General features: G+C 34.0%; 1 protein-coding gene across 3 annotated transcripts in view; it reads right to left on the reverse strand.

The window, feature by feature from the left end:
- CSMD3 (CUB and Sushi multiple domains 3) overlaps positions 1-16,664 on the reverse strand; it is a 1,197,799-nt gene that overhangs the window by 443,445 nt on the left and 737,690 nt on the right. For all 3 annotated transcript variants that reach the window (XM_061171997.1, XM_061171996.1, XM_061171995.1), the window contains 3 exons: positions 9,920-10,102; positions 7,794-8,120; positions 4,491-4,685 (listed from right to left, as the gene is read on the reverse strand). In XM_061171997.1, the coding sequence (XP_061027980.1) occupies positions 4,491-4,685; positions 7,794-8,120; positions 9,920-10,102 (705 nt within the window). The remainder of the gene's footprint in view (positions 1-4,490; positions 4,686-7,793; positions 8,121-9,919; positions 10,103-16,664) is intronic.

Here is a 16,664-nt window from a genome sequence, read left to right on the forward strand (position 1 = left end):
ACTTTAAACTATAAATGGTAAAAAGAGACAATGAAGACAGAAGGCCAAATAATGATGCTCAGATCACTTGAGGTATGGACAATAAGGCAGGTATGTCTCAATCCTCTGGAGCTGGCCCTTGGACAGGAAGAAAATAGGTGGGCAGAGACCAGTGGGTTTCCTAAAGCACTAAGGAAACCTCTCTGAGTGGGTCAAATATTATACCTTAAATGTTGCCTTCTATGTAGCAGTATTAGTCACAAGGAATATTCCAGTGACTAGAAATCCTATGGGATTTTACTGTGTGAGAAAAAGATTCCAGGATTTGTGGTAAGGGCTGACTCCAGTTTACATTGCTTGGTGCAGTAAAGAAAATTTAGTAGCCCACTAGTCCTTTGAGAAAAATGAGTAAAAGCACCATCTTACCTGTGTTTCAGGAGATACACACACACACACACACACACACACACACACACAAGTGAAGAGAGAAATAAATCCAAATGTACTTAAGGTTGCCCCTTCCCTCCTTATTCCAAATTTCCTAGAACCAAGGCTGATAGAAGCAACTTTGAAGGATACACGTGGGTGAGCCTGGCAATGCCCTCAGAGGTCCCTGAAAGGAATTCTGATCCCATAAAAAGAAAGAAAACGAGTGAAGAGAGAAGGAATTCCAAGGGGAAAGATTCTTATAAGAAAATTGCACTTCTGGAGAGCTGAATTTACGGAGGACGCTCACAAGGTGCCCAATAGGGCACTTGGGCTGTGTGAAGAATAAATGAATGTGAAGGGACTACAGCAGAAGAGAAGGAGAGTGTTTATGCAGTTGCTATGAGTGGGAAGCTTTGGTGGAGAAAGAGGAAGAAGATTTTTAGGAAGATTTCTAGGTAGAAAATCATGAAAATCCCTGTGTCAGCCCATTAAAGGAGACCTATGATAACCATTCACACTATTCTTCATGGTTTCAGGATGTGTCTTTGAAGTCACCATGCAGAGACTGGCCCTAGATAGAGCCAGTTATATTCAGGCTACTGTCTAGGTGTGGGTGAAAGAGTCATTGATTGTTACTAAATTGAGTTAGGCAGACAGTTTGTGGAATTCAAAGTGAATGATTTCAATGCTAATTATAAAAAATTAATGTATTTTGTTTTCAATTAGCAAAACTGAAAGATCACAAGACTTTATAAAGCATCAAATCTTTCTTCCTCATGAGGAAGTTCGATCACCCCATTCTAAAGAAAAAGGTTCAAATTTTCACAAAGATAGCCTAAATCTATCCTTAGCTAATGTATCAGTGTTGAACTTCAGGTCAATGAATAAAATGTATAACCCAATTCTGTTAACAATTGTATTTAAGCTATCCGAAATAAATCTAAGTTCAGCTATGGGATCACAGAACTGCAACATATGTGACTTCATTTCTCCCTTTTGGTTTGAAGAATCCTTATTCAAGGCCTACGGCAGACAAAAAGTTTTTTTCACTTTTCTCAAAGATTTGCCACAGTTTTAGGGTTGAAGACTGGTTGATGTGGGTGGATCACTAATTTGCCAATATGCCTAAACTTCTACTCTACTGTGACAGAGAGGAGTTGTGGGGAGAAGGCAATCTTAAAGTGAGTTGAAGCCCCGGGTTTTCTTATCAAAACATTTTATAGTGACTTCCTTTGCTCTATAAATTCTGATTAAAACAAATTCTTTCCGTTTTCTAATTTTAACACACAGCAATCCATGCACATTAGCAATTTTTAACAATACATTTGATTTTGGAGTTTTTTGTGTAATGAAAATAAAAGTAGAAAGTTATTTGTATTAATCAGAATACATAAACATGTACATATTTCACTATATAAAGTGTTTAATACGATGATTATAAAACAGTTTTAGCGAAAATATTAAGCATATATTGGAAGCTGTGAGAGAGACCCAAAGGAAAAACTATAATAGATAATAAGCAAAACTTTTCTGTCAAAATATGGAAGGTCTAAAGAACAAAGACTATAGGCAGAGAGAGCTTCCAGACATAATTCTTTGTGTAAGTTGGAGTGGCTATGTGGCAGCTTGGGGAATGGGGTAGGAAGTGGTGTGATTAAAAAAAAAAAAGAAGGAAAAAAAAAAAAAAACTTAGGAAAAGAAAAACATAAGCTTTCTTCAGCTAGTCTCAGGCTCTTCTTATTAGTACCTAAGTAGAATTCAGGCAAAACCAAAGGAAATCTTTACAAACCTTAATTAGAGTCTTAGAAATGAAACCCACCAGAGTTAGTTATACAGGAGCTGAAATCAGTCTGCTTTATTGGTGGAACCTGGCTCAAAACACAGCCTGGGATGTGGCAGGTAATCTGGCAAGTGCCACTGTATGATCGCTTCCAGCCCACTACCATTCTGTCTTCCCTGGCTCCAGCTTTATCCCTGGTGATGTTCCTACCTCGTGTTGGATCCAGACATTCGCAGGTGAGCCAGCCAACTGCATGTAATTCCACTCACATATGCAGAAAATAATATTCTTCTCCTTTGGGAACTTTATAAAGTTCTCTTTAGGATGTCTGAAGGGCCTACTGGCCTGTGCCAACTTAGTTCTGAATATTCTGTTTCACTTATTTTTAAAAGTTAAACACCATTCATTTTTCATGGTGAAAAATCTCACTGAAATTGCTCTCTCAAATAAAGCAGCAATTCATCAAATGATTTGTTGACGTCAACCTCATTATTTTTACCACCCCATGCAGCTAGGCACCAAGCAGCTCCTAAACCAACACCCAAGTTAGGCAAGTGAGAATCCAACGAGATTCAATTATCTGTAGGTAGTCTCTGCCTGTCTACTGAAACTGTAAACAACTCCCAGTGCAGGGGAGGGAGAGGCTCAGGTCATGTCACTTCCAAACTAAGGAGGCTTCCTGTTGCCACAGGATAATTTTTAATCTGCTTAGCGCTCTTTACAAAGCATTTCATTCTTCAGAGGTCTCTGTATTCATCAAACCCTGTCCCTCTATCCTTCACTCCAGTCACACTGAACCAGGGCTATGCCTTCTGCCTGGAACAAACTTTTATCTCCTACTTTTCCTTCAAATACTAATGTAGGCTTTCCTGACTGATTCCCCAAGTCTAGGTCGGGAACTATGGTTAAAAGAATGAATGAGCTGCAGGGCAGAGTATGATGGAAAAAATTGAACACTACTTTCAATTTTCTCTTTTTATTTTAGTCCTGTATTGTGCAACTCCATTATGTTTTTTAAACATAATAGCATAGTCATAGCCATTGTCAGGGTAACCCCTACTAAGCCCATAATATTTGAGGTTTGGAAAAGAACAGTGAAGTCATCTAGTTCAGCCCCCTGATGTTACAAATGAGAAAGTAATTAGAAGAGGAGGGAGATGCTAATTGAAGGGGCTAAGAGGAAAACTTAATTGCATGGTCTGGATTACTTCGTCATGAGATATTATGAAAATGTTCAATGAAACTCAACATTTATAAGTAATAGCTGTATTATTCAATTAAGTCTGTTATATATTAAATATTCTCAATTTACCAGCTAGAAATTGAGAAAACAAAGTTCCAATGTCAGTTTGGGCACAGCTAACAAGAATAATTGGGAAAGCAAGAAAAAGAAGAAACCACTTAAAATTGTCACCTAATCACTACATGGTGATCTACTAAAGGGTGTTTAATGGCTCTAGTTCATCTGTCTTAGTAAAAGTCCTTTTATATATTTTTTAATAAAATGTATGTGTAACCTTAGAGTAAGAGAAAAATAGAATTCAGAATGTTACTTCCTACTGTGACAATTCTAAATAACCCCCCCCAACACTCTTATAGAATCTATATTGAAACGCTATATACTTGATATATTTTACCTTTAAGATGATCATCCTTCCTTCTTACCAATATAATTTGTGACTTTATGTGACTATGTATGTTCAAAGATATATAGGTACTTCCAAACATTGTGTATGTATATATAGATATATAAAACACACATATATTTTGTCCTGAACTTTCTTGACTACATTTTATTGGGCAAATCAAAATTGAAAAAAAAAATGTTTAGTAAACTATGCCTACAAAAATTATACATTTTAAATAATGGGTGCTTTAGCATAAATTTATTTATTATGATTAATAATAGTTAATGCTTTTTTAAAAATAAATTCAATTTATACCATGAATAGTTAAAAGACCAAGAAAAATATGACTGGAAACTATAAAGTGTACTCAGCTGTGACTATGAAATATATTAAAGGTACTCTACACATGCAACCAATATCTACTGTTTATTAATGTGTATCTTTTAATAAGAGCTCCTTTTAAAGGGAGCTTCTAAAAGATTTCTAAAAATTAAAATAATAAAAATAAAAAAATAAATATTAAAAGTGTAATTTAACTACATACTATGTCTAAAGTATAATGCTAAATGATATTTTAAGATTACAAGAGTCCTGGTAGAACAATGAATTTCCTGTTACGGTTTCTAGTGCACAGTTATGATGCAATTGTATTTTTCACTGACCATTGCGCTTACCTCCACATCTTGGAATTGGTCCACTCCACATCACTTTTCCATCCATAAGAATACACGTAATTGTTTCTGTTCCCTGGGTTTTAATAAATCCTTCTTCGCAAATAACTGAAATCGAACTTCCTAATTGAAAGTTGTCCCCAAACCGCCTTGCATTGATTGGTATTCCAGGATCAGGACACTCATTATGTCCAAATGCTTGAGAACAGCAAAAAAAGAGAAAAACACACAAACTAGCAGTATGAGACAGACCCTTGTGTATTGGAGATGAGAAAAAATGATTTTTAAAATGGTTATGCTCATTTCTAGAAAAGCCTTTATTTAAAAAAAAAAAAAAAAAATAGAGAGGCTCTCCTCTGACCATACCTGTTTCTCTCTGTGTAATGGATGTGGTTGTTTTAAAATGTGAACTACACACTACAATTACAAAATTTCAAAATAGAATTGTTTCTGCTTATTTCTTGAAATCATTTGCCTTATCTAAGCAAAAATATCCAGTATAAGCTAGACAGAATTCCAATTAATGTGAATACAGAGCAGGTTGATACAGAGCAGGTTGACTATGTCCCTTTGAAAACTTTTCTTGTGATTTATTGTTTGGAACGAAGAGATCATCTCACAGTGAGTATTAAAGTGAAATGTTTCAATCTAGTTATGAAAGTCTTACAATTTCTCTATAATTTTCCATATATCATTTACTCTCTGCCATCTAGGAAAAGGGAAAAAAGCTAATTCTTTTGCAAACACCATGTTCTAGGCACTGTGATAGGAGCTTTAGATATATTGTCACCTCACTTAACATTTAGAATAGCCTGATGAGCAAAGTACAGCCATTTACTCTAAAGAGTAATGTGAGATTCAGAAAAAGTTAAGTAGCTTGCCTCAGATCATAGAGACAGTATTGAAATGGATCCCCTGGTCTGGCTTTAAATTTTTTCTTCACAACATGTATTTTTTAAATATTTATTTATTTATTTATATTTATTTATTTATTTTGGCTGCGCCTAGTTACGGGATCTTTGTTGCAGCATGCGGACTCTTAGTTGCAGCATGCATGTGGGATCTAGTCCCCCGACCAGGGATCGAACCCGGGCTCCCTGCATTGGGAGCACAGAGTCTTACCCACTGGACCACCAGCGAAGTCCCTCTCCACAACATATTGTATCTTGGATTATTTGTCTCATGTCTCTCAAGAGAATGTGAGTTCTTTAGTTCAGGGTCACTATCTTATTTTACCTTGTATCTCCCAGGATGCGTTATTTAGCCCCATCCCAGCAAGTAGCAGAAGTGTAAGGACAATGTTCTTACTTAAATTTCTCATAGATTATAGATTACATGAGCCCTATATGTTTGCATTATAAATGTTTAAATTAGTATAATATAAATGGAAGAATATTTAAAGTAGCAAAGTCTAAATATGTAAAACATTTTAAGGGGTATTTACGATTTAATATTATATACATACTGCATGGGTACATGCAGTTATTTTAAATTTTTTCACTAAATCATCACTGTGATATTGTTCATAAATTATATAATTGTATCATCCAGTCTCCTCATTTTTAAGTTAAACAGTATAAGATAATATTAAGGTAAATTCTAAAATATATAAAATCTATTTTTTAGGTACACTTATTTCTAATTATTGTTTTCTGTTGTGCTTTTAAAAGCACTTTGAAAAGACAATAACTGCATTTTGTTATTGATTGACAAAGCTCAGCACTGAACGGGCTGGGGCAAGGGTGAGGGGGGTGCAGTGCTTTTTTAAAGAGCAGGAAATTAAATCCTATTATAATGTGACACTTAAATAACTCATCAAGTTGGTCAGAATCTGACAGAGTGTGGTAGCTTTGAAGAAAACAATAAAAATCACTAGCATTCTACAGCTTCAGGTAAAACATGTGCACACGGAAGAATTAGTATGTAAGTTAACTTACTAAGGTATTTTCTCATTTATGTGATTCATCTTTTTGCTATATCTACACCACGTTATTTTCAGAAAAATAATATTCATCCTTTTGAAATACAAAAAATATGGGTGATAGACAATAGCTAAATAACTATCGAATAACTATCGAATAACTATCGAAGAATTCTTAAATCTAAAGCAATGTAATAAATACAATAATAGAATAAGAATTGACAAGGGAATACTTCAGAAGATAACTAAACAACAACTGTTAATGTTTACTGAGTATTTATTAGGTATGTATGCTGAATTATTTACATGCATCACCCTATTTGCTCTGATTAAATAAAATTCATATTTTATGGCAAGATAAAAATTTAAACATAAATTTTTTCTCTGCCCTCTTGGGCTTCTTCCTTCCTTTTTAGTGTGTATTGTTCATCTGCATTAACCAGACCTCCTTAGTAGATAACATTCCTTCTTAATCTCATAAGGGATCATGATGACCCACTACTTGCTTTGGATGTACAGATCTGGATTGTGTAAACTGTTAATAGGTCATTTGACTATAACCCTTTGTCTCAAAAACTTGCATAACTGTGCTTTGACCTCTAACAGGTGGAACAGTCCTCAGAGCTTTCTGAAAGACTGTCTCCCAGGTTATAATCCACAGGTTGGCTTGGAAAAAAAAGTTCATTTCTTTCTTAGATTGACCACTGATTATTTTTTTCATCGACAGCTCCTTACAAAAACCCAGTATGACTTTATGGATGAGAATACTGAGGCTCTGTTATTAAACGTAAAAGTGTAGCAAAGCCAAGATTTGAAGTTGCATAGTTTGACCTTAGAGCTGATATTCTTAATCACTAAGTTATTTTCCCCCCGTAGCATCTTTGCTAAGTCAGCTCAGTAACCTGCTGCTCCGGAATTAGTGATTTCCTTCCCTGCGATACTTTGATAGTCTAGCTAATTTTGTCTTTGGAATTATAACTCTGTGTTGTCATTATTTGTTTAAAATCCTCTACTGGTTTATGAATATCTTGAAGGAAGGATCTATCCCCCTTTTATGTTTGCATACCAGTAACAGAGCAAAATATGTTATGTATAGTAGGTTTGAGATTATGTTTATAAGATTTAATATAATAAGCTAATATATTGGTTGATATAATAATTATATTTGAAATATATCTCCCTAATATCAGGCCTCTCACAAAGAGAAATGACACAGTAAGGAGTAAAAATATGGTTAGAAATCAAGGGCTGAAAGACTGTCCCTGATACAAATTATGTATATGACTTGTTCAAGTTTCCTATCTGTGGAACAAGAGAGCTGTTTTGTATGATTCCTTTCTAGCTCTAATGTGTAGAAATATGTTATATGGAAAAATTAAACTTACTGTTATAAGTGATGTTAAAGCCACGTCCTGACATTGAGTGGTCAGCTTGAAATTCCAATCGTAGTATATGACTATTACTAGTAAGATGAGAAGGCACCTCAGCCCCAGTAAAGGTTCCAAGAATTGGGGAGTCTGGAGAGTCTCCATCTTTAACAGCAAGGAAGTCAAACTGGGATTCCAGATCGAAGTCATTGAAAGAAAGGTGTATCCGACTCCCTGGATCAGAGATTATTGTCCAGATGCAATTTAAATTATTTCCATACCCTTCTGGATAATCAGGAGAAAGGACTGTTCCCATTGGTGCAGTAAAGTTAGAGAGGCAAGGAACTGTTAAAATAGGAAGATTATAAAAAACAATAAATTTTCAAATTTATTACCTCAAATAATTCAAATTACCTCATTTTGCCATAGCCAACAATTATAATAATCAATTAGCAGTTTGAAAAAAATAATATTAAACAATATAATCTATCTTATAAAACAGAAAAAAATATGTTATTGTTTGCACATTATTAAGGAAGGCTACTAGTACTTTGAATTACTGTATGCTTAAATATGCACAAAAATATAATTGGAGTAATAACAGCAATTTATTTTGACATCTATCATGTCCATGTTAGAGTGCAGTGCAAAGTTTTAGTTTCTGTGCTTAAAAAAATATTGGAGAAGTATATAGACATTTCCAAAGAAAACAATAATGCTCACGAAATGACTGAAAACAAACGCACACAAATATTATGTAGGTATTAACATAACTGGGATAATACACCCTGGAGAAAACTTGGAGTGAGGGTAGTAACTAGGTGAATTTCACTCCTACCATGGTCATGGGATGCTCTGATAGCTTACAACACAGATAAGGAGATGAATTAACACTTATGATAGCTGCCACTAGGGGCTAACGCTGGAAAAAGAACTAAATAAGAACTCCCATACCATACTAAGGTTAGTCTTTATTTCCCCTCAGATTTATTTTTTTAGCTTTTAAAAAATATGATTTAAAGGTTCACACAGAACATTTAGAAAGTAGAGGAAGGATTTTAAAAAAATGATCTATTACACAGAGGAAAAAAGATTATATATATATATATTAGAAAACGTTTGGCCTCCACTCACTTTAAAAGTTCTCAGTACGTGTTTAAAAATGTTAAATATTTTTAAAATGTTAAATAATCAACATTTTTAATAAAGGAAAATGTGTGTTTTGCAGCACAAATTAAAATTCAGATAAAATGCAGGTCTTGAAAACTGCTAAACGTTTTAAAAAAGTTATATATTGAAGTAAAGTTTGTGCTAATGCCTTTGTAGGGAATAAAGGATTTCACAAATGAAAAGCATGATCATTATAAGTTGGGTACAGATGAAAAGTCATATTTTAAAACAAGAAAATTATTTTTTACTTTCATGATTATGAGCTTATATGTTATCATTTGTAATCAAAACTAAATGCAAAATTTTCAATATTGCATTCACACCTAGTAAGCTGTATTTGTTGGTAATGAAGATAGTATTTAATTTAACCTAAAAGTGCATCAACAGATAAAACAAATTATATTCTTGTTGCAGCTAAATTGGAACGCTTTAAAGTATTTGAAGAAACACATTATTTTAGTCCAAGCATATTGTATATCACAAACATTAATGAATTTTATTCTGTGCAATATAAATAAATGGCACTTAAGCAGGCATTAGTGTGAGCATCTACAAGCAAAAATAAGTTAATGCATTATACATAGAATATAAGCTTTAAATATTTTAAGTGTTTCTGATTGCAAATAAGCATATACTATCTTGTTAAAATAAATAAGCCTAATAGAATTAGCTCAGATGTATAATTTCCATAAGAAGTATTCTATCTATAAAGTATAAAATGCCACCAATAAAGTGTTATGAGGACATATGTAGAATATACTTTGCCATTACCAAGTGAACTGTGCTAACTTTATTTAAATCTGCAATGAAATTTATAATTTGGCATAAGCACACTTGTTAAAGATAATGTTGAAAAGTGCTACTCATTCAAAAATAATTACACAGTTCCAGTTCTTTGCAATTAATTACAAAAGCAATTATATGCAAGGACAGGGTAACATATGCTATCTGGAAGCAAAGCATTTGGTACTCACAGATGCAGATGGGTATGTTTGCAGACCATTGGTTATTCTCTTGACAAACAATGGATTTCTCTCCAATTAATTCAAATCCAAACTGGCATTCGAACCTTAAAACATCACGATTAGAAAATCCATCACCTTCTCTAATTCCATATAAGGGTGTACCAGGATCACCACAACTTTCTTTTTCAATTTCTGTAAAAATAGATGATATGTCAGATTTCAAGGCTTTCAGGCATATGATATCCATACAGCAAATTTAAGAGATGTACTCTCTCTATAGCCAAGATATTTCAGAGCAAAAGATGAAAATGTTCTCCAATCTTAATTTTCTCTTACTACTGTTATGGACATGATATGAGGAAATGATCTTTACGGAACAATTAGTGCATTTCTCTCATTTTGTAGATAGGGAAACTGAGGTTGTTGGAGCTAATGCGGTTGTTCCTAACAGAACAATTACGAACAAGATTCAGATTTTCTGTTTGTACTACATACGTACACACATATATATACATATGTATTTTCCCCAAATCTCAAAAACTTTTCTTATTTTTGTAATCTGTACATGATACAGGAAATCTTTAGATTGAAACCAGGACACAAGGTGATACTCTCTGCCTATGTGCTCCCAAAACGATCAGTGAATACCCTCCACACAGGATCTGCCACACTCCCTAGTACCTGTTGGTGGAATTACTTCCCCAGTTAGACTCACCAAAAAGCTCCTTATGTCAGGAATCAATTTTGCATTCCAAATTACCCAGATATGTTCCTCAACAAATGTTTTGTGGATGAATTAAATTGAAGGAGGTTGAAAAAAAAAATCTCTTAAGAGCACATTAAAACACCCTTTTGACATGTTCTCAAGGAAACTCCAAATATCTGGGATCTTCCTTGTGAATCTAGGAATGTCAGTTGCAGATAACTGTGGTAATTGTTTTGGTTTTTAAGTTACATGAAATCACATTAATACAGTCATCCTCAAACAACAGCAAAAAAAATTTTAATTTAAATTTAAAAAATAAAATTTTGACATAAAGTTACGGTCTCTCTTGACACTCCAACAATCACACATTCCTGGTTCTTCTGTAATCTACTAGCACCAATTTGTTGTGTATCTTTCCAGTTCTTTACACATGCTTTTATAATAATAAACATATATATGTACTACGTAATATAAACATCTGCATTTTTGTAAATGTAAAAATTCTCTTCACAAAATCTAGGTAGTATTGCTTTATATATATATAGTAACTTGTATTATACTGTCAATATATTCTATAACTTGCTGTTTTTTTAACCAAACAATAATTTTGGAGATATTTTTGAATGTCCTTGTATCCTTAGCAGAAAACATAGTTATAATGATTTCTTTAATACACTGCATTTGATTTGATATTTGTTTTTATCTGTGTCATAGTGACACTGGTCTATCATTTTTCTTGTGCTGTTCCTATCCAGACTTAACACCAAGGGAAGAGGTTAGCAATTTTCCAACATTCACTAGTCTTTTAGACTAGTTTGTATAACAGGAAAATTGGATCCTTGAGTGTGACAATTTGCCAAAAATGCTGACTGAGTCTGGTATAATTTTGAGATAGGTATCTGACTACCATTTCAATATCTGCTACGGTTATTTTACTATTTAAGTTATTTTTTGGGGGGAGGCAATATTAGCAACTTATACATATGTTAGAGAAGTGCAATTTTCCAAAGTTTCCAAGTTAGTAGTTTAGTAGTAATAGAATTGTGTTGTTACAAAATCTTTAAACATCCCTTTACAAAGATGTCATAAACTTTCTCACTCCCAGTGCTATTTATTTGTGATTAGTCTTCCAGTTTTCTTTGCCTCATACTTACAAAACATTGTCAAATTTACTAGTCTACTCAAAGAACCACATTTTGCTAATCAATTCTATTGTTTTGATTTGATTTAAACATCTTTCGTTTTTATCTTTTTGGATTCCACCTTCAACTCTCTTTTGCATTATTTTGCTATTCTTTCTCCACCTTCTTGAGCTGAAGTCTTAGGGTTTGTTTTTTTATTAGTTTATTTTCAGCCTTTCTTGTTTCCTTAAAAAAATGTTTTTTAGTCTATAAATTTTCTTCAGAGTACTGTTTTGATATTTAGACCTTTTTTTGTTCACTTCTAAATAGTCTGTAATTTCCATTTTGATTTCCTCTTTAACTCATAAATAATTTCAAGGTGTTTTTAAATGTATGGGTCTAGGCTATCATTTTGTTGCTGATTTCTAATGTTATTGCTTTAATATTCAGTATCAGTATATCCAGCCTCACAGAGGATAAATCAGTAAAATATATTCAATTCAATTTGCTATATTTGTCAAATTGAAATTATATGACCTTAATTAATTTTGTCTACCCTCTCTGACAATATCTAAAAGAACTGTGTTAGGAACTTGCACAAGCCTCTTAGACAGCCTCATCCACCAGAGGACAGACAGCAGAAGCAAGAAGAACTACAGTCCTGCAGCCTGTGGAACAAAAACCACATTCACAGAATGATAGACAAGATGAAAAGGCAGAGGGCTATGTACCAGATGAAGGAACAAGATAAAACCCCAGGAAAACAACTAAATGAAGTGGAGATAGGCAACCTTCCAGAAAAAGAATTCAGAATAATGGTACTGAAGATGATCCAGGACCTTGGAAAAAGAATGGAGGCAAACATTGAGAAGATGCAAGAAATGTTTAACAAAGATCTAGAAGAATTAAAGAACAAACAAACAGAGATGAACAATACAATAAATGAAATGAAAAATACACTAGAAGGAATCAATAACAGAATAACTGAGGCAGAAGAATGGATAAGTGACCTGGAACACAGAATGGTGGAATTCACTGATGCAGAACAGAATAAAGAAAAAAGAATGAAAAGAAATGAAGACAGCCTAAGAGACCTCTGGGACAACATTAAATGCAACAACATTTGCATTATAGGGGTCCCAGAAGGAGAAGAGAGAGAGAAAGGACCTGAGAAAATATTTGAAGGGATTATAGTCGAAAACTTTCCTAACATGGGAAAGGAAATAGCCACCCAAGTCCAGGAAGCGCAGAGAGTCCCATACAGGATAAACCTAAGGAGAAACACGCCGAGACACATAGTAATCAAATTGGCAAAAATTAAAGACAAAGAAAAATTATTGAAAGCAGCACGGGAAAATCGACAAATAAGATACAAGGGAACTCCCGTAAGGTTAACAGCTGATGTCTCAGCAGAAACTCTACAAGCCAGAAGGGAGTGACATGATATACTTAAAGTGATGAAAGGGAAGAACCTACAACCAAGATTACTCTACCTGGCAAGGATCTCACTCAGATTCGATGGAGAAATCAAAAGCTTTACAGACAAGTAAAAGCTAAGAGAATTGAGCACCAGCAAACCAGCTCTACAACAAATGCTAAAGGAACTTCTCTAAGTGGGAAACACAAGAGAAGAAAATGACCTACAAAAACAAACCCAAAACAATTAAGAAAATGGTCACAGGAACATACATATCGATAATTACCTTAAATGTGAATGGATTAAATGCTCCAACCAAAAGACAGAGGCTCACTGAATGGATACAAAAACAAGACCCATATATATGCTGTCTACAAGAAACCCACTTCAGACCTGGGACACATACAGAGTGAAAGTGAGGGGATGGAAAAAGATATTCCATGCAAATGGAAATCAAAAGAAAGCTGGAGTAGCAATACTCACATCAGATAAAATAGACCTTAAGATAAAGAATGTTACAAGAGACAAGGAAGGACACTACATAATGATAAAGGGATCCATCCAAGAAGAAGATGTAACAATTATAAATATATAGGCACCCAACATAGGAGCACCTCAATACATAAGGCAACTGCTAACAGCTATAAAGGACACTACAAACAAGCCGAAAAGACAACCCTCAGAATGGGAGAAAATATTTGCAAACGAATCAATGGACAAAGGATTAATCTCCAAAATATATAAACAGCTCATGCAGCTCAATATTAAAAAAACAAACGACCCAATCCAAAAATGGGCAGAAGACCTAAACAGACATTTCTCCAAAGAAGATCTGCAAGTGTCCAAGAGGCACATGAAAAGCTGCTCAACATCACTAATTATTAGAGAAATGCAAATCAAAACTACAATGAGGTATCACCTCACACCAGTTAGAATGGGCATCATCAGCAAATCTACAAACAACAAATGCTGGAGAGGGTGTGGAGAAAAGGGAACCCTCTTGCACTGTTGGTGCGAATGTAAATTGATACAGCCACTATGGAGAACAGTATGGAGGTTCCTTAAAAAAAACTAAAAATAGAATTACCATATGACCCAGCAATCCCACTACTGGGCATATACCCAGAGAAAAACATAATTCAAAAAGACACATGCACCCCAATGTTCATTGCAGCACTCTTTACAATAGCCAGGTCATGGAAGCAACCTAAATGCCCATAGACAGACGAATGGATAAAGAAGATGTGGTACATATATACAATGGAATATCACTCAGCCATAAAAAGGAACGAAGTTGTGTCATTTTTAGAGATGTGGTTGAATCTAGAGACTGTCATACAGAGTGACGTAAGTCAGAAAGAGAAAAACAAATATCGTATATTAACGCATATATGTGGAACCCAGAAAAATGGTACAGATGAACCAGTTTGCAGGGCAGAAATTGAGACACAGATGTAGAGAACAAACATATGGACACCAAGGGGGGAAAGCAGCGGGGGTGGTGGGATGAATTGGGAGATTGGCATTGACATATATACACTAATATGTATAAAATAGATAACTAATAAGAACCTGCCGTATAAAAAAATAAATAAAATAAAATTCAAAAATTCAAAAAAATAAAAAGAACTGTGTTAAAGTTCCAAACAGAGTATGAATTGTGCCACATTTCCTGGTAGCTGAATCAAGCTCACTTACATAGTTCAAACTGCATTGTGTCATTCAATTTATTCAGCAAATATTTATTTGAGAACCCATGATGTGCCAGATTCTCTTCTAGGTACTATGTGGACTAGATCAATGAATAAACAGACAATAATTCCTGCTCTTCGGTGGTGTATATTCCATTGGAAGTTCACAAATAGTAATAAATAAGTGTTATTTTAGAAGGTGATGGATGCTCTGGTGGGGGGTGGGATGATGAGCAGGGAATAGCAGGGCTAAAGTGCTAGGTGATGGTGGGATGACATTGTTGTTAGGCTCAGAAAATTTTATCACTCTTACACCTTACTGAAATTGTTTCTGTTATTGAAAGACTAGGTTATTCTTCAACTGAAAATGTCTTTCTTTTGCCCTCAATATTGAGTGATAATCGGTAAGGTATAGAATTTTAATTCAGAATTATTTTCCCTCAGCATTTTGAAGATATTTTTCCCTGGTCTTTTATCCATCCAGTATTCCTGATAAAAAAATATAACAAACTGATTTTAATTCTCTTTGTAATTAATCTGTTCCCTGCTCCCTCTCTTCCCTTCCCATAGTTGTTAGGATTCTTTTTTAGACTTGCTGTTTTTAAATGTCACTATCATCTACCTAGGTATTGGTTCTTAAATTTTTTTTTTTAACTTGGTACTTGATAGATTTCTGCTGTCAAATAACTTGTAACTTTTTTTTTTTCAGTTCTAAGAAATTGTTACCATTATTTCTTTTAAAATATTATTTCATATACACACTCATCTCTCTGGAACTCTTTCACATTAAACATCAGAACTTTCAGATTTAGCCTTCATGTTGCTCGAGCTTTCAAATTTTCATTTTTAAAATTCTCTATTCTGCGTTCTAGAAGTATTATATATGTAAAATATGTATATATATTATAAATTCAAATTCATTAATTCACTGTGTACTTTTATCTAATTCCAATTCAACCTATATACTGAAAAATTATGTTATCATCTCTTGAATATTTAATGATTTATTACTTTTTATTGTTTCATAACCTCCTATTATTTTTTCATGGATACAATTTCCTCCTTTATTTTTGTGAAGATATCTAGTATAATTAATTTTTTTTTCTTTTTACTGTTTCCTTGGGTACAAGCAGAAGTGTGCTTCAAGAGCAGCAGACTAAAGTTTCTTCTGAAGCAGCATATTTGAAAATATATTTGGTGAATCATAATGGTTGTCAAGCTTATGATGAAAAGTGCAGGAGGGATTTATTTGGGGGAAGAACAAAACAGTTGGTTTTGAACAAGTTGTCAAATAAATGTTTTTATTTGCTTGCTTCTGTAAACTTCAGGCTTATTTCTTCTAATGTCAGAATCATGTCATACTTCTAGGTATAAATTATCTCCTCTGTTGATCTGTGGTGCAGTCCACTTTTACGGTCTTCATCCTGAGTTGGCATGAAGACCCCTCTTGATAACTGCATTCAACTCCGATTCCATGTCCGGGCATTGGGCTCTGTAGCTGAAATATTTTCCTCTGTAGCAATTACTACAGTTTCTCAGGATTGCCAGTGGCCTCTTCCGTGGTGGCTTCTGGCCCTGATGAACAATGGCTTCCTAGGCAGAAGCTACAGCAACAGCAGCCAATGGAGGCATTGGTTTATGAAATTCTCAGCTTACCTCTATATTCCATATGTGTATATATATATATCTATATATATATATATGTATATGTTTATTTATATTTATTTATCTCAGAGATCCCCTATGGCCTTATAAATAACTGAAATGTTCTCTTCCTATTCTTAAGCATCAGTGTATTTTTTTTAATATGTTTTCTATC

This window comes from Eubalaena glacialis, chromosome 17, assembly GCF_028564815.1.
Source record: "Eubalaena glacialis isolate mEubGla1 chromosome 17, mEubGla1.1.hap2.+ XY, whole genome shotgun sequence".
Classification (NCBI taxonomy): domain Eukaryota; kingdom Metazoa; phylum Chordata; class Mammalia; order Artiodactyla; family Balaenidae; genus Eubalaena; species Eubalaena glacialis.